Source organism: Crotalus tigris, unplaced genomic scaffold (assembly GCF_016545835.1).
Source record: "Crotalus tigris isolate CLP2741 ecotype Arizona unplaced genomic scaffold, ASM1654583v1 scf7180000018432.44079421565:4894166, whole genome shotgun sequence".
NCBI lineage: Eukaryota > Metazoa > Chordata > Lepidosauria > Squamata > Viperidae > Crotalus > Crotalus tigris.
This window is the reverse complement of record NW_024096999.1, coordinates 1,488,518-1,512,573: the sequence shown is the minus strand read 5'-3', so window position 1 is coordinate 1,512,573 and position 24,056 is coordinate 1,488,518. Positions and strand designations below refer to the sequence as shown.

At 41.9% G+C, this 24,056-nt stretch overlaps 1 protein-coding gene across 7 annotated transcripts in view; it reads left to right on the top strand.

Annotated features, from left to right (window-relative positions):
- Positions 1 to 24,056, top strand: part of FTO (FTO alpha-ketoglutarate dependent dioxygenase) — a 211,034-nt gene that overhangs the window by 88,695 nt on the left and 98,283 nt on the right. For all 7 annotated transcript variants that reach the window (XM_039352395.1, XM_039352394.1, XM_039352391.1 and 4 more), the window contains exon 8: positions 2,917 to 3,047. In XM_039352395.1, coding sequence (XP_039208329.1) covers positions 2,917 to 3,047 — 131 coding nt within the window. The remainder of the gene's footprint in view (positions 1 to 2,916; positions 3,048 to 24,056) is intronic.

The following is a 24,056-nucleotide window of genomic DNA, read 5'->3' as shown; positions in this document are numbered from 1 at the left end:
AAAAAAAGCCAAATTTCCATGGCAGTTGTGGAATGAAATTGTTGATGTTGAGCCTGGTGCAATAATAATATAAAAAAGTAGGGTCCAAAGGACAGGTGGGATATCTTAAAACCAGAATTTCCATTCCGTGCCCTTCAATCTTGACTGGCTCAAGGTTGACTCAGCTTTCCATCCTTCTGAGGTAAAATGAGGGCCCAGATTCTGGGGGCAACAGGCTGATTCTGTAAACCGCTTAGGGATGGCTGTAAAACACTGTGAAGTGGTATATAAATCTAAGTGCTATTGCTAAGCAAAGCAGCTGTTAAGGGATCCATCCTGATTTTACAACCCTTTTTGCTGCAATTGTTAAGCAAATCACTGCAGTAGTTCAATGAGTCACATGGTTGTTAAGTGAAGCTAGCGTGCCCCATTGACTTTGCTTGTTGGAATCCAGCAGACAACAAGACCCCAGGATGCTTCAGCCATCATAAATACATTCCCATTGACAAGCGCCCAAACTTTGATTACTTAACCGTGGGGATGCTGAAGTAGTTATACATTTGAGGACCGGTCGTAAGTCAGATTTTCAGTGCTGTTGTAACCTGGAACAGCACTTGGTTATAAGTTGAGAACTGCAATGTGAGTGAAGTCTACCCAGTGTTTATATTGCTTGGATTCCATATTCATTCCTGATTTTTTTCTGGCTCCAAGTCTTGTCAAGGAGTTCCCTGTTCCCACGCTTACCAATACAACCCAAAAATCTATTATAAATTGGATAATTAGCAGGAGTTGAAAGAGGGAGACTTTGCTGCAAGTTCCCTCCATCCTTGGCTATTTATTTTGGTCCTCAGCCTCTTTCCCTTAAAGTGAGAAGGGCTTAGCAAGAGCTTAAGAACTGATCCTTGTTAATCTCTTTGGAAAAGCTGGGAAGTACAGTAGATCTCCCGATGAAAACCTTATTTGTTGACAAAATTAAGTGCTAAAAGCACAGCAGAACAGCCTTTTGTCAGTTCGGTTCCAGGAGCGGGGAAAAATTCCTAAATCACTGCAGCACTTTAAGGGAAGGTCCACAAGCCTGGGCAGCCGTGCCAACAGTCTAGAATCTCTTTGTGGAACAGAGTTATTGATGTTGTGGTTTGTTATCTTTCTCGCTGGGCCCATTCAGGATGTGTTTTCAGCAGGGGAGGGAGTGGAGGAAGATAGCCTTCAACATATCCTAAACATTAGCAGCCTCCCAAAAATTTCTCCATTGAGTGACCGATGAGATAAAACAGACCTACATGCCTTGTTTGTTTGTTCAAGTGACCTCAGGTCCTAGACATGCCTTGGTAAGGAAAAGAGGCAGATCCTGGACCCAAGCTGAAGGCTTCACTCAACATTGGGTGAAACAGAGTTTCTGTGGACAATCCTCTGTCATCAAAGATCATTAAATGAATGAAAAATCCCAGAGTTGACCTTTCTTTGATAAGAAGGCTCTTGTTCAAAAGAACATCTTCCGAATATATATATATATATGTTTTCTGAGGTTTTCGCGGGTGTTTGTATGTAGAAAACCCGAATAACCATTATATATTTATTTAGAGAGATGGAGCGTACAACTCAAGCTTTTGATTGATCAGTTCTTCTTTATAAAATAAAGAATTTTTTTTTAAAAGAAACAACAACCCAGTGTAGGTTTGAGGAAATGGCTTTCCAGGTTGATAATATCTTTGACCACATTTCTTGAACTCTTGGCCTCACACTGTCGGGGACATTTTTTTATCACCTTCTAACCTTTTGGCTAAGCCAGGTTTGGAATGAGAATTGAGCGGTTGGAAGCTCTGTTATTTTGTATTCACTTAGGTTGCAGTTCTGACCTCATCACACTTAAGTCATGGTTTACTTAATCATGTAAAGCACATTTGCAATGTAAGCAACACCTCATTTATACATTTGCACTTTCTCCGCATTAGTACGGTTGGGCGGAATAGTTAATGTTATAAACCTTATGCTAGAAAAGGTTTATCCTCTCATTGCATCTTACCTTGATCTATCTTTCTTCCTTCCTTCCTTCCTTCCTTCCTTCCTTCCTTCCTTCCTTCCTTCCTTCCTTCCTTCCTTCCTTCCTTCCTAGTTCCTTCCTTCTTCCTTCCTTTACTTTATTTCCTCCCTCCCTTTTTTATTCCTACCTTCCTTCCTTCCTTCCTAGTACCTTCCTTCCTTCTCCCTTCCTTTACTTTATTTCCTCCCTCCCTTTTTTACTCCTACCTTTCTTTCTTCCTTCCTTCCTTCCTTCCTTCCTCTGTTTTCTTCCTTCCTTTTACTCTAGTTCCTTCCTTCCTTCTCCTTCCTTCCTTTTAATTTATTTTCTTCCTCCATCCCTCCTTTTTTCACTCCTTCCTTCCTCTCTATTTCCTTCCTTCCTTTTACTTTATTTCCTCCCTCCCTCCCTTTTTCATTGTTTCCTTCCTCCCTCCCTCTCTCTGTCCGTCCCTTTCCCCACTAATAAGTAGTATATGAGAAAGAATAGTGTGAGACTGAAGATGTATCTGTAGGAAAATTCATTACAACTATTCCATCTGTTGGGTTAGTTTTTTTTTTTGTTTTGTTTTTTTGTATTTATCAGAAAAACCAAATAACTGCCCCTGATGAAAATGAAATCCGGATTCCCAATACCAACTTGATGATGCTTTAAGATTTTCACCTTAAGATTTTCATGTACTTTGATTAAATACCAAACTGAGGTGGTCTCGTTTTTGACCTGTCATTTACTGTATTGATTTCCAGGCCATAGAACTGTAATAAAAAAGGGGCATTGATTTACTATCCCTATTTGCTTATGGTCTGTTTAATTAATTTTATGCTTTGTTTCTTATTTATTTGTTTTATAACGTTTATGGCGTGTTTTTCTCTGCTGCCAACCCCTCCCCAATTCCTCCTCTCCTCCCCCCCCCCCAGACAAGTCTACTGCTCTGTGAATTACGAGGAGGAGAAGAAGAACAGATGGAGGAACAAAGAAATGAAAAAATCAGCTGTCTTCTCCCCCTCCTGATCCAGCGTCAAGGGCTGCGTCAGGAATGGCTCCTGAGGTGAGAAAGGGGTATTAAGGGAGAAGCACAGGAGGTCCATTATTAGTATTATTTTTTAAAAGACATGAAAATGGCATGGAAGAAAAAGTAAGGCCCTTCCCAGCAGCTTCTGTACTGTGTTTCTTTAATAATTAAAGTGTTCATATATATATTTTCTAGATTTTCTCAGTTTTGAGAACATCCCACTTTAGAATCTAAAAAGGGAACTAACAAAGAGATCTGTTTAATTTTCATTTGAATAGTCCTGGGTTGTTTTATCCTCCAATTGCATCTTACTTTAATGACTTACCTACCTACCTACCTTCCTTCCTCCCTCCCTCCCTCCCTCTCTCTCTCTCTTTTCCTTCCTTCCTTCCTTCCTTCCTTCCTTCCTTCCTTCCTTCCTTCCTTCCTTCCTTCCTTCCTTCTTGCCTGCCTGTCTCCCTCCCTCCCTCCCTCCGTCTTTCCCTACTTACTTACTTACTTTACTTACTTATCAATGGCCCAATAATAAGTAGTATATGAGAAGCCCCAATGCTGAATTAACTATTCAAGTATTTACACGTTAACCTCATTTGTTTTAGTGATTTGAATGAAATAAGCCACCAGGACACTTGATAATTTCTGTTAAAGGACTCAGCTTAAGAGACACACCTGGAATCCCATGATGGGATGGGAGAAAAACAGCTCGCTAAGGAGTTACCTACAAAGGTCCTCTTTGTGCACCTTTCCTTGTCGTTTGAGTAGTGTTTGGGTTGTCCCTGGGCTCCCTCGGGTGCCGTTGTTTGCAACAACACAAGTACATATCAGACAGTCACTTTCCATCTCCAAGCTTTGCATAGAAGCAAGCAGAAGTAGAATTAACCCAAATCCTATCGCTAACATCTCTTATGGGCAAAAGTCTTCACAATCTGTAATATACCAAAACATTCAGCTTTAGCAAGATCTGTCCGGGGCCCCACGGCCCATTTTAGCGCCGTGCATAATGTTCAATTGTCTCCGGATCCTTCAAGAATTAATTGAAGCTATCAGTTATGACACATCATTTCGGCATGATGGATCTACCTGCATCTCGGTAGCAATTATGTAAACTGGCCCACCGACACAGACCCAGCATGTATACACAAACACAGGAAAGACGATATTCTTGCGGCAATTCCAGTTGTCTCAAAACCGAAGGAGCTTCTTGGATGAGAAGCGAAACGTTTTCGAGGAAAAAGAAGGAAAAAAAAAAACTCCAGAAAGTCCAGTTGACTTTTGAAAAGCACCTTTGGGATAGAAAAACGATTTACCTGTCTTTAGACAGAAGTAATCTTCTCGACTGGCTGTGCTGCCTGGGGAATACAGGCGGTCCTCCACTTTACAACAGTTCATTTAGTGACCATTCAAAGTTACTGTGTCAAGCCCCGCGGGTTCAACATTAACGGGAGGGAGGAGGGAGACAACGATACCTGGGGAAGCCAGGAAGCCAGCGACGATGCCGAACAGCTGACGGTAACAACGCCGAACGTTTAGGACAGTGGTTCTCAACCTTTTTATACCGGCGACCCTGGTCATAAGCACGCGGCGCGCATGCGCGGCACGGCGCGCATGCGCGGTACCGCCCCCTGTGCCGGCTGAGGCATAGCCAGCAAGGGATGGCGGCAGGCAGGCCTGGACACTCCCGGGCGGCCGTGGCAGCGGCGGCACAGGGCGACCACCGGCTGGGCCACCAGCTGGCCCAGCCCAAGGCAGGTAAGGCACCTGCCGGGCCCCACACGCGCCAGCAACCCTCCCTGCACCCGCCGGCCTCCCATCTCCCACCCCCGGCCCTCTTTTACTTACTTTTTAGTTGCTCAACAGGGAGGGAAGCTCTGCAGACTGTTCCCCTTGCAGCACCGTTTGCAGACTGGGGCTTTTGGCAGGCTCAGCAGGGCAGAGACAGCCCTGGACAATTCCTATTGGCTTTTGAAAGCCAATAGAATTAGACTCTATTCAAGAGAGTCTATTCTATTGGCTTTCAAAAGCCGATAGAATAAAAGGGAGTAGCACAGCTAAGGAAAAGGGGGAAAAAATGGCGGACTGCGTTGTTTGGCGACCCCCGTGAAATGGTCGTTCGACCCCAAATGGGGTCGCGACCCACAGGTTGAGAACCACTGGTTTAGGAGGACCCTCAGTCAGCCGCCAGACAAAACTGTTCAGCACAGGAAACCCCGGCAGAGGCTGGTGGCAGGGATGACACCGGGGAGAAGCTGGAGACGATCCTATCTGCCCTACGAAACCGCCAAACAGCTGAGCGGAGCAGGAACAACACCCGGCAGCAAGGATTGAACAGCAGACCGGAGAGGAGAGCCAGGGGCCTGTGTTGCTGCTTTTCAAGTTACTCACCGGATGCTGGCTAGCTGGATGGGGGGGTGGAGCTGAGGGGACGGACTGCATGTAAGGCACTGGGAAAAGATCACTCCCAGCGCTGACTTTGTTTTGCTGTAAATAAACGCTGGTCAGACCGTTCCGTTTTCCAGCCACCTTGACGTCGACCACTAGTCTTCTGTGGGAACCAGGGGTTGGTAAGGACACTGACAGACTGAAAAAACTGACCTGTGAGCATTTTTCACAGTGACCACCTTTGTAGCCTCCCCATGATCGTTGATCAAAATTCAGACACTTGGCAACTGACTCGTACTTACGACCGTTGCTGTGGTCCCAGGGTTATATGATGACTTTTTGTGATCTTCTGACAAGCAAAGTCATTGGGGAAGCCAGATTCACTTAGCAACCGGGTCACTTAACAAATGTCTCACTTAACAGCATAAATTCTGGGCTCAAGTAGTCGCAAGAACTACCTGTACTTGGGAGGCAACGTTCAGACATTTAGAGCTTGCCCAGGTAGGAATTGAGACACGCAGCTAAATATTTATAAACTGTGAGAGTGCGTGTCTTGAAAAACAAAGAGGAAAAAAAAAAAACTAGGAACCTAGCAAAGGTTAACCTATTGAATAGATCAGTTTAGTAGAGCAAATATGCAATAAATATGGATTTTCTTTGAATGGAGGGGAATGACAACCGTCTTTGAACGATTGTAGTTTCAATAGTTGTTGGGTTTTTTTTTTTCTCCCTAAAGCTATCAATTTATTCCCAAGCTGGAACCAAGTGGCATAATTGAGCCTCTAGGACAAAAAATGTTAAGTATTTTGCAGGCATCAGGGTGGAGAAGAGAGGAAGGAAAAGGTTGAAGAAGGAGGGAAAAAACAGCAGACAAAGCACAGGGCCTCATTAAACTTAAACACTTAAAAGAACATTTCAAGAGCTGCTACCTTGAAAGCCTTCAAAAGTCGGTGCCTCCAGAGTATTAAATAACTGCAATAGGTTCCTCCTCCCCTTGGCTTTATTCAAGGTTTTTGTCTCTGGAAGAACTGTCCTAAAGAGCTGCCATTCGTAGTATTCTCCTAGTAAATAATCTGTTGTGATTTATAACATAATAACAGAGTTAGAAGGGACTTTGGAGGTCTTCTAGTCTAGTCTCCTCTTCTATAGGCAGGAAACTCTACACCATTTCAGACAAATGACTGTCTAGTCTCTTTAAAAGCCTCCAGTGTTGGAGCACCCAGAACTTCTGAAGACAAGTTTATTGGTTTATTACTGGTTTATTATTGTTGTTGTTCTCACTGTCAGGAAATGTGTCCTTAGTTCTAGGTTGCTCCTCTCCTTGATTCGTTTCCATCCATTGTTTCTTATCCTGCTTTCTGGTGCTTTGGAGAATAGCTTGATCCCCCTCTACTTTGTGGCCGCCTGTCAAATATTAGAACACTGCTATCACGTCACCCCTAGTCCTACTTTTCACTAGACTAATCATACCCAATTCCCCTGTAATTCTGGAGAGATGTTGGTAAGCTCCAGTGCTAACACACACACACACACACACAGTGGTGAAAGTTATAAAACACCCAGTGCCTCTTTGGAGGAGCCCTCATGAGTTTTAGAGATCAGCCTACTGTGTACTTTGGAATTACATGAGAAAAATGTGCTTTGAGGGGAAATAATTAGCACTTGTCAAAGGCCAGGCTGTAGGTTATAGTATTTTACTTTTAGCAAGCTATCAAGGGATCAGCTAGATGAGATAATAGAGTTTTGTTTCATTCTTCCTCCCTTCCCTTCCTAGTCTGGAAGTTAAATACTGGTAAATTTAATGACCTTATCCTGCACATTAGAGAAAGCAGGTTATGGGGAAGGCAACTTTTAAGAAAAACAAAGCAAATAGATGAGAAAAGAAAAGAGAAAAGAAAAAAGGAAAGAAGGAAGGAAGGAAGGAAGAAAGAAAGAAAGAAAGAAAGAAAGAAAGAAAGAAAGAAAGAAAGAAAGAAAGAAAGAAAGAAAGAAAGAGGGAAGGAAGAGAAGGAAGGGAGGGAGGGAGTCTGAATCTTTATAGTTATCAAGGGGAATTCAGAATAGTAATTTTGCCAGATACCCTAACTATGGGTTTGCTGTTTCGATCGGGTTATGAATATCTGGCATTTGAGATCCAAGTAAATTAAGTACAGCCAGGACCTTGGAGAGCTCCTGATATTAGGAATGCTTTAAAAAAAAAAAAAAAAAAAGATGGAGCATCCACAACTTCTGGAGACAAGTCCTTCCTTCCACTGATTAATTGTTTTGTCAGGAAAATTTTCCTTAGTTCTAAGTTGATTCTCTGTTTGTTTAGTTTCCATCTGTTGCTTCTTGTCCTGCCTTCAGGTGCCTTGGAGAGTTGGTTGACTCCCTTTTCTTTGTGGCAGCCCCCCAAATATTGGAACACTGCTATCATGTCCGTCCCTCGTCCTTCATTTCATTAGACTAGACATACCCAATGCCAGCAACCGTTCTTCATATGTTTTAGTCTTCCAGCCGCCTAATCATCTTTGTTGCTGTTCTCTGCACTCTTTCCAGAGTCTCAGCATCTTTTTTTTTATAATGTGGTGGTCAAAACTGGATTAATATGGAGAGTAGGTTCCTAAAAGCTGTGGTTTATTTATTCTACCAGATAGCGTCTGATGGACAGATTGTTATAGCTGTTAAAAGAGTTTCTTGAGCTCTTCAAACTGACCTCTTCTTGACCTCTGTCTGCCAGGGGTCATCTTGTTCTTCCAAAAAGTAAAGGCAGCTTCTCCATCTCTTAACTCTAAGAGAGTCAGAAAACTGAAAGCCGATGACTGTGAATTTCAAATCAGCCGTGCAAAAGCAAAACACAGCCAGGAGAAAAAGAGCTGAGTTGTTGGCTTTAAGGTCACGGTCCGATAATGAAAATTATTACCAAATTGTATGGAAGTTTAACTGCAAGGAGCAAGCTTAGGTGGCGGGGTCTAGACTATTGGGTTTGATAAATGAAGTGTGAAGTAGTCCATCTGGCTCAAGATACTCTCTCTCCTCTCTGACCAAAGGGAAGCCTTTAAACAAGAACCATGGCACATATAGAATCAATGACCCATAAGGAGAGCTGGAATAGATTTAAGTTTTAATGGCATCCATAGAAGACATGCTCACATGGGGCTGGAGACAGAGGAGAGGCAGAAAGGTGCATTAGATGTTGGATTAAAACGAAACAAAATACAAAATGTGTGCGCTCCTGGATTTGTTAGAACTTGTCAGGTTTTTTAAATCACAGTGGTAAATATCTATTGGGTGTGTTTATTTATTTAAATACTTGATATGGCGAGTCACCCCTAAACGGAGAAAAGGGAGGGAGGGAGGAGAGAGAGAGAGAAGAAAAAAAGAAAGAAAGAAAGAAAGAAAGAAAGAAAGAAAGAAAGAAAGAAAGAAAGAGAGGAAGGAGAGAGTGAAGAGGAAGGAGGGAGGAGAGAAAGAAAGAAAGAGAAAGAAAGAAAGAAAGAGGGAGAGAGGGAAGGAGGGAGGAAAGAGAAAGATAGAAAGAAAAAGGAAGGAGAGAGGGAAGGAGGAAGGAGAGAGGAGAGAAAGAAAGAAGGAAGGAAAGAGACAGAGAAAGAAAGAAAGAGAAAGAAAGAAAGAAAGAAAGAAAAGGAGAGAAAGAAAAAGGGAAAGGAAAGGAGGGAGGAAAGAAAGAGAAGGAAGAGAAAGAAAGAAAGAAAGAAAGAAAGAAAGAAAGAAAGAAAGAAAGAAAGAAAGAAAGAAAGAAGAAAGAGAGAAAAAGAAAACGCTTGGCCAGTGAGTTGGTCAGATAAATGTGCTTACATGCAACCTTGGCAGAAATCCTGATCATGGTTGTTTGGCGAGTTGTTAACAGAAAGGGAGAAGAGATTTAAATTAATAGTCATCTTTTTCTATAGCTATGGCAAGTGATGCATATATCATTTCCGTTAGTGATTTAAGGTGACGTTTCCAGGGCATTAATTCAAGAGTGTCACAGGCATCTGTTTTACTTAGCACTGAATCAAAGTGGTGCTGAGCTTCAGGGTTCTGGGTTAAACTAACTCAACCAGATTCAACCCAGATGCTAAAAGGGGCTGTGACTCATAGGCCGTGTGTGTTTGTGGGTGGGTGTGTGCAGAAGCCCATTTCCACTGAAACAAAGTGTATCAAATTGGTTTTGTCTAATGAGGGACATGGGTTGTGACAAATCACCCCCGGACAGAAGGTGAACGAATTACTGCCTGCACCCACAGATGGTCTCTGGTATCTCAGAACCATGAGACGTAAATCAATATGGTCACTAGAGGGTGGGTCCTTGATTCTTACAGCAGGAGTGTCTAACCTTGGCAACTTTTAAGGCCTGTGGACTTCAACTCCCAGAATTCCCCAGCCTGCAGCAACTCTGCAGTGTGAAAAGTCTTTTAGGCTATGCATCTGCCCAACTGGGCTGAACTAAGCTCAGAAAACAACACGGCTCCTTGCTTATAAAATGTAACATCAAGGTTTGCTTCTCAGGTGTCCTCTTTGAGCAGATTTAATAGCTGGAGAGTCGAGAGGTTCCTCAAAGCAAGTTGACTTTTCTAGACACAGCATGGCTGCCTCACAGATCCTACTTCCCAAATCCACTTGGAACAAGGACAGTTAGATGGAGGAGGACCTATTCCTGAACAGAAGCATACGCCATTGCTTGATTTATATATCCCTTTTGACCTGTTGGTGACTTTAAAGCAGGGGTGTCCAATCTTGGCCACTTTTAAGACTTGTGGACTACAACACACCGGCTGGGGCATTCTGGGAGTTGAAGTCCACAGGCCTTTAAGTGGCCACGGTTGGACATTCCTGTTCTACAGTGTTCCAGGCTCATTAACATAATTACATAAATACAATGGAGGGAGGAGGGAGGAAAGGTCAGCCAAGGTTAGGAGCTTGGTGGATTTGATATGAGGAAAGCAGAATGCTTTTTCCTTAGCTAGGATGATATGCGAACCAGCTCATGACTAACAGCAATTTGAGTCGAGAGAACTCTGGGTATGCGGTGGCTAGATGTTTCCCTCATTCCATGCTATCAAAAATAGACTCTGATAATAAAATGTGTTTGGTCCCTGCCAGCTTTGAGTAACTGGTTGAGGATGCTTATTTCCATAGCATAACAAGAGTCAGGCGAGCGTGAGTTCTAGTCCCACCTTAGGCACAAAAGCCGGCTGGGTGACCTTGGACCAATCACCAAGAGACAGTGAGTTCTAGTCCTGCCTTAGGCACGAAAGCCAGCTGGGTGACTTTGGGCCAATGACTAGGAGGCTGTGAGTTCTAGTCCCGCTTTAGGCATGAAAATGGCTGGGTGACCTTGGGCTAATCACTAGGAGACTGAGAGTTCTAGTCCCATCTGAGCCATGAAAGCCAACTGGGTGACCTTGGGCCAATCACCAGGAAACGGTGAGATCTAGTCCTGCTTTAGACATAAAAGCTGAGTGGGTGACTTCGTCCCTCCGGCCCCGGAGATGGGAATCTGGTGAAGTATCTGGGCAGTTGGGAATTTCTCGGGGAGGCAAACAGATCCAATTGTGGATGACCGAATCTGTCCGTGATTTCCCTGAACAGAGCTGGATCCAGTCGCCACTCCGAGTGGTCGACTGTAACCCTGCTCAGGGAATCTGCTTGACGATTCTCCTCCCCCGAGATGTGTTCTGCCCTGATGGACCCCAGGTTGGACTCTTCCCAGGACCCCAGACCCTGAGCTTCTAGCATGAGAGACCAGGACCGGGTCCCTCTCTGCCTGTTGACGTGTGCCTTGGCTGCCACGTTGTCCGTCAATACTAGAACGGGCTTCCCCGACACTAAGGGGGAAAATTGATGGAGTGCCAGGTGAATGGCTCTGAGCTTGAGCCAGTTCACGTTGTGGGCTAGGTCCGAACGTGACCATTGACCCTGTGCTAGATGAGTCTCTCAGCACAGGGGTGTTGTCATGGGGGAAAATAAGAGGAGGAAGGATATGTGTTGGATATTTTAAATTGTTTATTTAATGAATGTATGTACCGCCCATCTCATCCAGAGGCCACTCTGGGTGGCTTACAAACCTTATGTTTGCTGCCTTGAGTTATTTGTAAAATATAGCTGGGTACCAATCCATAATCAAAGTAAACAGTGTCACAAACCGTGCGTGCTCAAAAATTCAAACGCACGTCCTTGAAATTATAGTGTGTTGGCCCAGTTTCGAAGTTGAGCTTTCGGAAATAAATCGGCACAGATTTCTTTACAAGGGCCTGCTCCCTCTTTGCTGCTTTCTAACAAGGATCTCAGATTTGTTCTGTAACCTGTTTTTGGTTTGTTTGTTTGTTTGTTTGTTATGACATTACACGAAACACAGTTGGAACTGGTTAGACTTTTGGGGAATGCAGGAATGTTTTGTTTTGTTTTGTTTTTTCCCCTCCTGCTGATGGGACCCTCCCAGCTCAAGGAATTAGAATTATTGGACTTCCCAAATAGGTAGGATGGCGGAAGCTTGATAAATCACAGGCTCTGACAAATTTATCACCTGTAAGATAGAGTGTGAGCTTCGTCATATGACACAGTCGCATTAGTATCAGTTGTCATCAGGCCTTTTAGAAACAACTTTGTCTGCCAAAGGCAACCGGGCCTTTAGAAAAGAAGCTGTGACAAGCTTTTTTTTTTTCTTTTTTAAATTCCCAACGTGTGACTTGATTCCTGCCTGTTGTTTTCCGAGAACTAGCCTGACCTGGCCCCTGTAAGATGGACGCAGGCTGAGTTTATTTTTAATTTAGCTTAATTTCTCGAGGTTTCAGGCTGCCCTGGCCTCAGTGGGAATTTTCTTTTGGTAAAATGGTGGTGATCGTCCTCTAGTTTCATCAAGGGAACGTTTTTAAGGGGATTGATTGAAAATGAGGCCTTCTAATATTTAGATTTAAATGATGCTTAGGAATGGTGTGTGGGGGGGTTAATTTATGTATTTGGTGATAGTAAAGGCAGTATCAAAAATTCACTCTGATTCTTCCCCCATAACTTAATAATAAAGAAGCAATATTGTCTAAAGAGACTGTTTGGTGTAGTAGTTAATGTATCAAGCTAGAAACCGGGCGACGGTGAATTCTAGTCCTGTCTTAGACACAAAGCCAGCTGGGTGATCTTGGGCCAGTCATACCCTCTCAGCCCTAGGAAGGAGACAATGGCAAACTATTTCCAAAATCTTTAATAGTTAACGCATCAGGCTAGAAAACTGGGAGGTGGTGAATTCTAGTTCCAGCTTAGACACTTACGGAACAACAGCAGGGATTCACTGAACACCTGAGGCAAGAAAGGTTGGTAAAATGGGTCAAAACTCACTTAACAAGCGTCTCACTTAGCAACAGAAAGGGCTGAGTTGTGTTCGTAAATCAAGGACTGCCTGTATTTAAGAAGAATGAATATTCCTAATTATCAGGTATTCCTTAGCTGGCTGATATTTTTGTTTCTTTTCTGAATTTTTTTTTTTCAGGGAGGGTGGAGTTTTCTACTTTAAATGCAAGCTTGGGTGTAAATTGTTTTTCTGAGGTCCTGAAGAAGGAGAAGCCCGGATAACGTTCTCACAAAGCTTGTTACTTCTATAAGCGTTGCTGCTTGATGGCGAGGAGAAATAAGCACCCTTTAGATGCCTCCAAATTTGTCTTTGGCGGCGGTGTTAGACCTTTAATCAGAATGATTTTTGACCATCATGCTCAAGGTTGATTTGAAGAAATGCCCTCCAGAGGGAAGGTGAGCAATTTGTCTGCCCCATAAATGGATTAATCGCTAACCGCACTGTGTGTTTATCTTAAGGAGACAATTTACCACACAGTGAGGAGTTGTAATTTTATTTTATACCAAGGCTGTCCCGAGTGTATCTTAGTCATTTCCTTTGCCATGTATTTTCCGGGTTATAGATAAAGTCTAAATTCAGCTGTCAGCTGGGGGGAAGTGTCTGAGGACGGAGGCGGGTTATTAACAGCTTATTCTGCCTGAAAGTGACACCCGCTCCATCCATCGGTTGTCAGGTTGTCTTTCCAGATCTGGCCCAGGTTGTGTGGGGGTCTGTGTCGGGGGTGGGCAACTTTGGATTAATTAATGGATTGATGAATTAGCCAAGGGGGCCACATGAGAAACTGGGAGTGTTGGGAAGGCCAAACCAATATGGCTGCGGAGGTGCCTAGGCACGCATTCGCACACATATGTAAATTGGGTGAAAAAAATAACAGTCGCCTTCAAAAATAAAAGCAATGCTGTTGTATTGTGTGCTCGGCGTACAGTTATTTATATTTGATTTCTAATCTCTGATGGACCTCAAACGGGGCAGACAGAGAAAGCCAAAGGGCTGGATGTGGCCCAGAGGTGATAAGATAAAATAAGATAAGATAAGATAAGATAAGATAACCTTTATTGTCTTTTTTTTTTTTTTACTGTGGGCACAACGGCACACATCAAAAGTGAAATTTAGTTGCCCGCTCTCAAAGTGAAACACATACATAACACACACCTAAACATACTTTGTACAACATATGTATCGACCCACATCCCTACATACACATAACAAATAAATATTAAATACTGTCCATCTTGAATATAAAATATAAAATAGCCAGATCCGGTCCATTTGTATGCAGAGACATGCATGGATGGTTGGCTAGCTAGATGAATGGATGCACACGCACACATGCATACATCAGTCATGTGAAGACGCATGCATATTAATCATTGGTAGCTAAAGATGGATTAGTTAGATAGCCTGGCCACTTATTATAAACTAACTTCCGTTTGTTTTCCTCTTTTGATAACTACAATCGGAGGGCAATCACAAGTTAGGATTTTTTAACTTTGATAGGATAGGGGGAAGAAGAAGCCACAGTTGCATGCCTCTGTTTGCAGCCATAATAGGGTAGTTTCATAAAAGGGACATTCAAAGGCTCTATAGACTCTTAATTTTTATACTGGGTAGAGGGAGGGCAGCGTGCAAATTGGTTGACCAACAGTTCCATTGTGCTGTGGCTGAGCAGAGCTGATGGAAACTTTGACTGTCTTCTAGATATGCTTGCACTACAGCCTACTATTTATTTATGTGTTTATTTGTATCCCACCTTTATTATTTTTACAAGTAACTCAAGGCAGTGAACATATCGAACAGAATCTCTTCCTCCTCTTCCTCCTCCTCCTCCTCCTCCTCTTCCTATTTTCCTCACAACAACAACTCTGTGAGGTGAGTTGGACTGAGAGAATGTGACTGCCCAAGGTCACCCAGCTGGCTTTCATGGCTAAGGCAGAACTAGAACTCACAGTCTCCTGGGGATTGGCCCAAGGTCACCCAGCTGGCTTTCATGGCTAAGGCAGAACTAGAACTCACAGTCTCCTGGGGATTGGCCCAAGGTCACCCAGGTGGCTCCCATGGCTAAGGCGGGATTAGAACTCACAATCTCCTAGGGATTGGCCCAAAGTCACCCAGGTGGCTCCCATGGCTAAGGTGGGACTAGAACTCACAGTCTCCTAGGGATTGGCCCAAGGTCACCCAGCTGGCTTTCATGGTTAAGATGGAACTAGAACTCACAGTCTCCTGGTGATTGGCCCAAGGTCACCCAGCTGGCTTTCATGGCTAAGGCGGAACTAGAAATCACAGTCTCCTGGTGATTGGCCCAAGGTCACCCAGCTGCCTCCCGTGGCTAAGATGGGACTAGAACTCATGGTCTCCTAGTTTCTAGCCTAGTGCCTTCCCCATTAGACCAAATTGACTCTGAGCAGGATGGTTACCCCATCCCAATAACAGAAACACACATCGGAAAGGAGTTACCGTAAAAATACCAATGTTACTCCACTGATGATGCGCATGGAAACGGTGTGGAAAGTGCCCTTTTACATTCCCAGCTTTACTATCCATTACCCCGGGCGCTCCACCCAGTGGGTGCTATCTTCCCCTGTGTTCATTACAACCTACAAGGCTGGTACCGTTAATTTTATGGCAAGCATATTGTTTCTTCCAGACTCCAGGAGCAGCTCATAAATTATCTTGAAGGTAAAATGCAACTTGGGGAACTAGTTATGAAAATTCCATCCATCTCGCTTAGGAGGTGCAGCTGCTACTGTCAGCTGCTCTGCTGTTGCATTGTGAAGGAATTACGGTGGGTCGGGTTTAAGAGGCCAGGCCTGGCTGTCACCGAGAAACCAACCTCGCCTGGCCCTGTCAGACAAATACCTTCTGTTGATCCCTTGTGGTTTTACTTCCCGAGCTATACGGCAGGCTGGGACAGGTGAGCGGTCCCTAAGCTGTCTCTATTCATTACGTTACAGAAACTTAGTGTAAGTAGGCAGGTACGGAGGCATCTCTTTCCTTCTACTCCTCCTCCTCCTCTTCTTCTTCTTCTTCTTCTTCCACCTCCTCCTCCTCCTCCTCCTCCTCCTCCTCCTCCTCCTCCTCCTCCTCGTTGGGGCATCAACTGCACAATGCAAAAAGAAAGAATTAACAGTTTGTGTGTGTGTGTGTGTGTGTGTGTGTGTGTAGCAGGGGGAGGTGGAGAAAAAGACTAGGACTGGATGAAGCTTCTCTACGTGTTGTCTTCAGGACACGAGTGATTAGCCCCGTAAACATAAACACAGATGTGCACTGACTGCTGGAGCAACTCAATGGCCTGTGAAATCATTGTTGGTTTAATTGTGGGGAGGATTTGGTTTGACAGGAAGAGGGGACATCTGTTTACTTTTTTTCCCACCTTCACACTGGATGAGATGAACATCCAAAAGCAAAAGGAATTCTGCATTCAGAGCGCCCCACTGAAAAAAAATGAACTTCTCATTAAGCTTCTAGGGTGGATTAGCCAGGATTTTTTCACCCCTGTTTCCTGGCTTATCTCCTGCAAGAAATTTGAGCCAGATGCATCTTTTCTAGAGGTGTGCAAGCTTGGTATGTTTGTGTTGATTTTTCTCCCGCCAACGCCCTAAGGTTGCCATCCTAGATTTTGGCAATAGCTTCAAATATAGACAACATGCCCTGTTTTTTCATAAATGGATGGATTAAACAAGAAGTTTCTTTATCATTTTGAGACATTTCAAATTAATAAATTACAGCATAGCAATAGCACTTATATACCGCTTCACAGTGATTTCACAGCCTTCTCTAAGCAGTTTAACAGAGTCAGCATATTGTCCCCAACAAGCTGGGTCCTCATTTTACCAACCTCAGAAGAATAAAAGACTGAGTCAACTTGTGATCCTTTCTCCACCCTTACGCAGCTGAGGACTGTGCTGCCTCTTATCTGCCTGTTCCCAGGCAGCTTTTCTTCAGCTGGTCTGCCAAGATCTTTGCCACCTACCATTAGCACCATGCTGTCTCTCAAAATGTAACGTAATACTTAGGAAAATACAGGTAGTCCTCAACTTACAATAGTTCATGTAATGACCCTTTAAAGTTACAATGGGAGTGAAAAAAGGGACTTATAGCCTTTTTTCACACTTGCGACTGTTGTGTTAGATAGCAATCACATAGCCAACTCTGTTTGGAAAACAGGCTGAATTAATACACAGTGCAAATTAGTGTTATTTTTGTTGACTGTTGTAATCTATGAAACCTATTTTATACTCAGTCTACCTGGCAGAAGAAATACTACATTATGTTGGAGGCAAAAAAAAAAAAAATGTTTCCTTTTGATAGCTTAAAAATCTCATTAAACTCTGGTCTTCTGGTACATATGAGACAATTTTTTTTCCAGTGAAGTCTCTATTTGAGGGTATATAATAAAAAGGAAGGGGAAAAGAGAAAGAAATAATAGATCAAGGAGGAATTAGTTTCAAAAACCCTGTTATATTCTGTATTCTTTTGCATCAACAATCCAGGAAGAAAACTTTATTTTCAAGCTAGGGTCAGTATCAGGTCAAAAATACATTTGGGAAATTTCTTATAGAAAGAATTCTAGGCCCTGAGAGAACGTCCATTGATTTTTCTGTGATCTAAGCTTTATTTTCGTAGGATCTTATTTATAGATTCAGGACTATAAAACTGAGAACGGCTGTGATATTTGCTTTTTCCACCCTCCTGTCAACAAAGAAGGAACAAATGCGAGATAACATTCTTGGTGTTTGAAAAGAAAAAGTATTTTCCTTCACGCATATTTCCATCATTATTCTATATAGTTGTATTTCTATGTAAATTGCATTAATTTGCAGTTTGATTGGAGACCTTATTCAACCCAAGGTGATTGTGATGGGTGAGGAAGAGGAAAACAAAATGACAAAAATTAAACCTGAGGTATAGTGGAGTTTAGTCCAACATAGGATATTTGCAGTCTTCCAAACCATTAACATAGATCAGTGATGGCGAACCTTTTAGAGACTGAGTGCCCAAACTGCAACCCAAAACCCACTTATGCATCGTCGAGTGCCAGGTGGGTGTGGCCCATTGGCTGGGTGTGGTCAATTGGGTGGGTGTGGCCCATTGGCTGGGGTGGCTGCCGTGGTAACAGCAGGCTGGGTGGGACTAAAAAGTTCAATCAATCAATTCCAACTTTGCAAGAACTTTTTTTTTCCCGCGAGAAGTTGAAATTGACTGATGGAACCTTTTTTTTTTTTTGCATGTGGCGGTGGAGGCCTAAAGCAAAAAGGTTTTATAAAACCCAGCTAAAGGCCTAGGACTGGGGCGATGGTGCGCGTGCCCACAGAGAGGGCTCTGAGTGCCGCCTCTGGCACCCGTGCCATAGGTTCGCCACCACTGACATGGATCTATTCCCACTTCCTTTGGAGTACTAAACTGCCAGGTAAGTAGATTTCAAAATAATAGATGTGTTAAGATGTGTGGACTTCAATTCCCAGAATTCCCCAGCCAGCAAGTTCTCAACCATAGTGTAGAAGAAGGACAGGCAGAGCCTAAGGATGGAGTCAAGAGAGGAATCAGCCTAGAGTCATTACGTTCCCACAAGTGGTCTCAATCCAGCCCTTCTTCAATGTCATTTATCCTTATCTAGCACCAATTTAGTGCTGACTGTTAGTTGACTAGATTCTTATGTATAGGCAAGAGCAATCAATTAGCCTAACTGGAACTTAATGTGTGGTCCTGATTCTTCACAATTTAACACGCAGCCAGCTTTGCTACCGTTGAGAAACACTGAACTGGAGATTTTAACTGGGCACTCTAACTGCCTTGGGTGGTTCTAGTTGTTTTCCATTGTGCAAAGAAGATACTAGTAACTGAATGCACACTCGCATATGTCCTGTGTGACACATATATTTCAGTAAGATCAATTTACTATTTATCATCCTTTTAGCCATTGTTTATCCACTGCAGGATGAAGGTCTCTTCATGTTTCCAACCAATCCAGTCCTGAGCTTTCTTTTCCCAGTTGGGCCCGCCATTTACTGAGGTGGGTGCTCCATCTTGTTTTAGCTTCGTGGACGCTTTTAATCAAGTGGGATCCATTCTTTGACTGCCTCGGTCCACCTACCCTCAGTTCTTCTTGCTCCATGACCAGCCAGTTTCCATTTCAGTTCTTTTATTCTCTTGAGGGCATCGTATACTTTCATTTGTCCTCTGATCCATGGGCAGGTTTTTCTAACTTGTCTTGTGATGCCGAGCATGTCTCTTTCCACCACTCGTAGCTTTTGTATCAGTTGTGAAGTTAGCGCCCATGTTTCACCGGCATACGTTAGAACAGGTTGCCCTGCTCAATTTCCTTTACTGAATCGCCTTCCATTGAGATCCGTCGGCCAAGGTCCCGGTATGTGTAAGTGGTTACTCTAAATATCTATCCTGAAATGGTTGAAAGTGATCGGTAAACACGGCAACTTGCTTCGCTCGGGGCTTCCTTAGCTTCTTATCCCACCTTGTTTTTATAATAATAATAATAACAACAACAACAATAACAATAACAACAACAATGAGCCGAGGTGGTGCAGCAGTTAGAGTGCAGTACTGCAGGCCATTTTAGCTGACTGTGTTCAGCAGGTCAGCGGTTCAAATCTCACCGGCTCAAGGTTGACTCAGCCTTCCATCCTTCCGGGGTAGGTAAAATGAGGACCCAGATTGTTGGGGGCAATGTAAATATATAGATATACATTGCTTACTGGTGTACACCACTTAGAGAGTGCTTGCACTTAAAGCGGTATATAAGTCTCATAAATAAATAAATAAATAAATAAATAAATAAATAAATAAAACAGTTGGATGGGACCTTGGAGGTCATCAAGTCCAACCCCCTGCTCAGGCAGGTAACCCTATACCATTTCTGACAAATGGCTGTCCAGTCTCTTCTTAAAAACTTCCAGTGTTGAAGCATTCACAGCTTCTGGAGGCAGGTTGTTCCACTGGTTAATTGTTCTCACTGTCAGGACGTTTCTCCTTAGTTCCAGGTTGCTTCTCTCCTTGATTAGTTTCCATCCATTGCTTCTTGTCCTGCCTTCAGGCGCTTTGGAGAATAGCTTCACTCCCTCTTCTTTGTGGCCGCCTCTGAGATACTGGAAGACTGCTATCATCTCACCCCCTGGTCCTTCTCTTCATTAAACTAGACATACCCAATTCCAGCAACCGTCCCTTATATATTTTAGCCTCCAGTCCCCTAATCATCTTCGTTGCTCTTCTCTGTACTCTTTCTAGAGTCTCAACATCTTTTTTACAATCTTATTACAAAAATGCTGTAGCCCTGGGTGCCTTCGAATCATTCACTTGGACCAAGTATAATGCAGGTGTTTTCAAGGTAGCGAAGTACCATCGTCCCTTGTGAAAAATCTGGAATGCATTTATTTACTTATTAAACATATTTGTCTGTCGCTGCAATCAAAAATGACCCCTGCCATCTTCTTGTAAGGTAAGAAATTATCACCCAATCACAGCTTCTTAAATTCATCTATGCATTGGGTGGGGGAGAGAGAGAAAAAATTGGCAGGCAGGTGACCTTGAATGACAACAGAGCCTTGTTAAGATAATACTTTGTACAAAAGTACTTGTTTGTGGAACTGTGGAAATAAGATGAAACGGAAGGTCACGGATTCAAGTGAGAAGGCTGTTTTATGTTGAATGCACATATTTTATAAGAGTCTGCATGATTTGAACTAGTTAGGCTTTTCTTTTATTATTTCTCATGATGGTTCTGCGTGGAGCAGAACTGATTTTATCGCTGATTTTATTTACTTATTTATTAAATATTTCTAGTTATAAAGGCATTCAGTATTGTAATTGATGTTAATCTGAAACAAATTGTCGTGGCTGGGGATCCGATGCTTAGAATTTTCTACTCCTTACAAAAATGCAGTTTTAATTTTACAATAGAGCCATCTTCTAAATTGATGTCTGTATCCTAAAGTTTATCAAATCACAATTAAAAAAAAATCTTTGAATAGTTTTTCTCTTGGAATTCTTTTCTGCCTGCCACACCTTCAAATAAACCATCAAACAAGTGGGGTGTTTTTCAACAAATAATAAACTGATTCAATTGGTCAACACTTCTATGGATGAAGTGATAACGACTCTTTGATAAATAGTGGAGAAATTACCTGCCTAAAATGCCTCTTAAAAGCTATTCATCTTGTAAAATTGAATTTCTCATTTAAACAGTCCAGGAAATTATGCACACAGCAGCCTGTTTCAAGTATGGAAAACGACGCGTGTTTTCCCTTGCTCTTTGAACAACGTGGGACCTTTTGAGAATATGTTTATAATGTTTTAGAATAATATTATTCCTTACTTTGAGGTCTAGGTTATTCAGTATAGATTATACAGTTTGAAAAATCGCTTCTAATCCTAACCAAAAATCAAAATGGGAATATGAAATAATCACTCTAATTAATAATGTGAATAATTAATAAAGCACATGTGAAGGGATCTCTCTCTCTCTCTTTATATATATATTTTTTATTTTTAAACCAACAAAACACACATACATACATACACAGTATATACTCCTCCCCTTTTTTTTTAACAGTGATTACGTAACGGTAATCTTCTATTATTTACATTTCTTCCCCTTATTCTTCTTTAGACTATTTGTCCTTATTGCCCCATTGTTTCTTATTTACATTTTTCTTCCTTCATACTGTACTTCTTACTAAGAATAATTCATATTATTATTATTATACATTATTATACACATATTTTCACTTTTGACCTTTTCATATTTATTCTCCTCTATTATTTCTAGTCTCCCACCAGTCATACCACTTGTTCCATGTTAGATAGTACTCTGTGTCTTCCTTTTCTTTTATCTCTTTTGTTAATTTGTCCATCTCAGCACAATCCAGGATTTTCCTTATCACTTCTTCCTCTGATGGTATATTCTTATTTTTCCAGCACTGTGCATATGTTATTCTTGCCGCCGTTATTATATGTAAAATTAAGTACCATATTTCTTTACTATATTTTCTGTTTAAAATACCCAGCAAAAAGATCTCTGGTTTCCATTCTACGGGTTGGTCTATTATTTCTTCGATCCATCTTCTTATTGTAATCCAATATTTTTTCGCAACTGGGCATGTCCACCATAAATGAAAATATGTTCCATGTACTTTTTTACATTTCCAGCATGTTGGCGAATTGTTCTGAAACATCTTGGCAAGCTTTGCTGGTGGAAGATGCCATCTGTAAAACATCTTCAACTGGTTTTCCTTGAATGCTACTGACATGGTCAATTTTATGTTTATTTCCCATGTTTTTTTCCCATTTCTCCAATTCTATATTATAGGGATCTCTCTAAAGGGCCAAGATCTGACTTTGGATAAGAAATAAACAAAATAAAAAGCAAAAACCAGAATTTTATTGATAGAAGCCAAGCAAATATTCTTCGGCTCTCTTGGGAACTCCGTTGTGTCGTCTTGAACAACCTAACAAGGCTCATCCAGCCTTGTTTTTAAAAATTATTAATATGTTATCCTAATTTTATACCGACTTTCCCTTAGTGGAGAATTATGAGGGCATCCATGTTAGGACCTTGGTATCCTGACCGGGTTAATTATCCATAGATAATGTTTTTTAACAGTACAGTAGATGTTCTGAATTTGCCAGTAGGCATGTATAAAAGGGCTTATTAAGTGTGTAAAGACTCAGGTGCGACATAGCTATGCACCTCTCTTGCTGGAGCAAAACAGCTGTGGTTTCTTTGCAGGCTGATATATCAGATGGAGGGTCTCATTTATTATAGCCAAAGCTAATGATGCAAAAGGAAACCTTTATGTCATCTACCGCCCAACCTGGGAATGTGGCAATATATTTTTGTAGGTATGTTCACTTAGCTTCTATAAGCAATTTGTCTCTCCTAATATCAAGGCATTAATCTTCTTACTTTAATTCGGTGTTTCTCAATCTAAGATGGGGAATTCTGGGAATTGAAGTCCACTCTTCATAGAGTCACCAGGATTGAGGGGCATTGCTCTAATTCTTCTACTTCTATGGCTCCTTCTGTTAAAATATTTCACCTCCAGTCTTTGCTGTTTTCATTATTATCATTTTTCCCTTCCCTCCATTTTTTTCTTTTCTTCTCCCCCCCCCTTTTTTTTAAGGTTGGGAGACCCAAAAGGTCAGTGGGGGAAAGATAAGAAAATGTTTATCTATGTGGTGGACAAGAATCAACACAGACTTGACAGTAAACAATCAGTCAATCAGTTCAGTTCAGGTCTCTGATATTTGAAGATTTGCTTCCTCCAGGATATATCTGTCCACACATTAAAATCTGAAGGAGGAAGACAACTATGGTAGGATTATGCAGGAAAAAAGCCCTCTGTTGTAGGATGTTGGCTCCAACATATTTTGCTTTTCACTGCCAGGGATAGATAGGTAGGTAGGTAGGTAGGTAGGTAGGTAGGTAGGTAGGTAGGTAGTAGGTAGGTAGCAATATAAATGGATAAACAAGTAGATAGACAGACAGACAGATATATATAGATAGAAAAATAGATAGATAGATAGATAGATAGATAGATAGATAGATAGATAGATAGATAGATAGATAGGTAGGTAGGTAGGTAGGTAGGTAGGTGGTAGGTAGGTAGGTAGCAATATAAATGGATAAACAGGTAGATAGACAGACAGATAGATAGATATAGATAGAAAAATAGATAGATAGATAGACAGATAGATAGATAGATAGATAGATAGATAGATATAAAGAGGATAGATAGTGATAGAGATGGATAGAGACAGACAGACAGATAGACAGATAGATTTTTCTTTGTCATTTAGGGGGTATCAAGCATAGTTTATCTAGACGCATAAAAAGCTGTGCTTATCCATTATTGTATTATAGCTGCTACTATTTAAAAGTAAATAACATTTGTTCTAAGTTAGAATTTCACACTGTATGTTTTGTGAATTTGAGCCTTCCCTGTACAATACTGAGCAGGCTATCTATGTTTTATTTACAAAATAATACAAAATTCACTAATAATTCAACAATCCTCCACCCTACTGTATTGACTGCTGATTAACTTGTTGCCTTAGAGGTAACAAATATTGTATGGGACCCAACATTTGCCATTTAGTAGAGAATGCTATCAATAGCCAACTTGCTTTCATTATAATGTCTGCTGCTTTGTTTAAAACTTTCTCCAAGTTTCCCACTGCTTTTAACCTACGGCCCCGTTTGATTTGCTAACAAGCTGTAACTGATCTTGATCTTTATTTTGTTTCTAAATCTCCAATATAATCAAAACAAGAAGCATTTGGCCGGCAAAGGCAAAAGCATTTTGGCCTTTTGTTGTCAGATCCACACA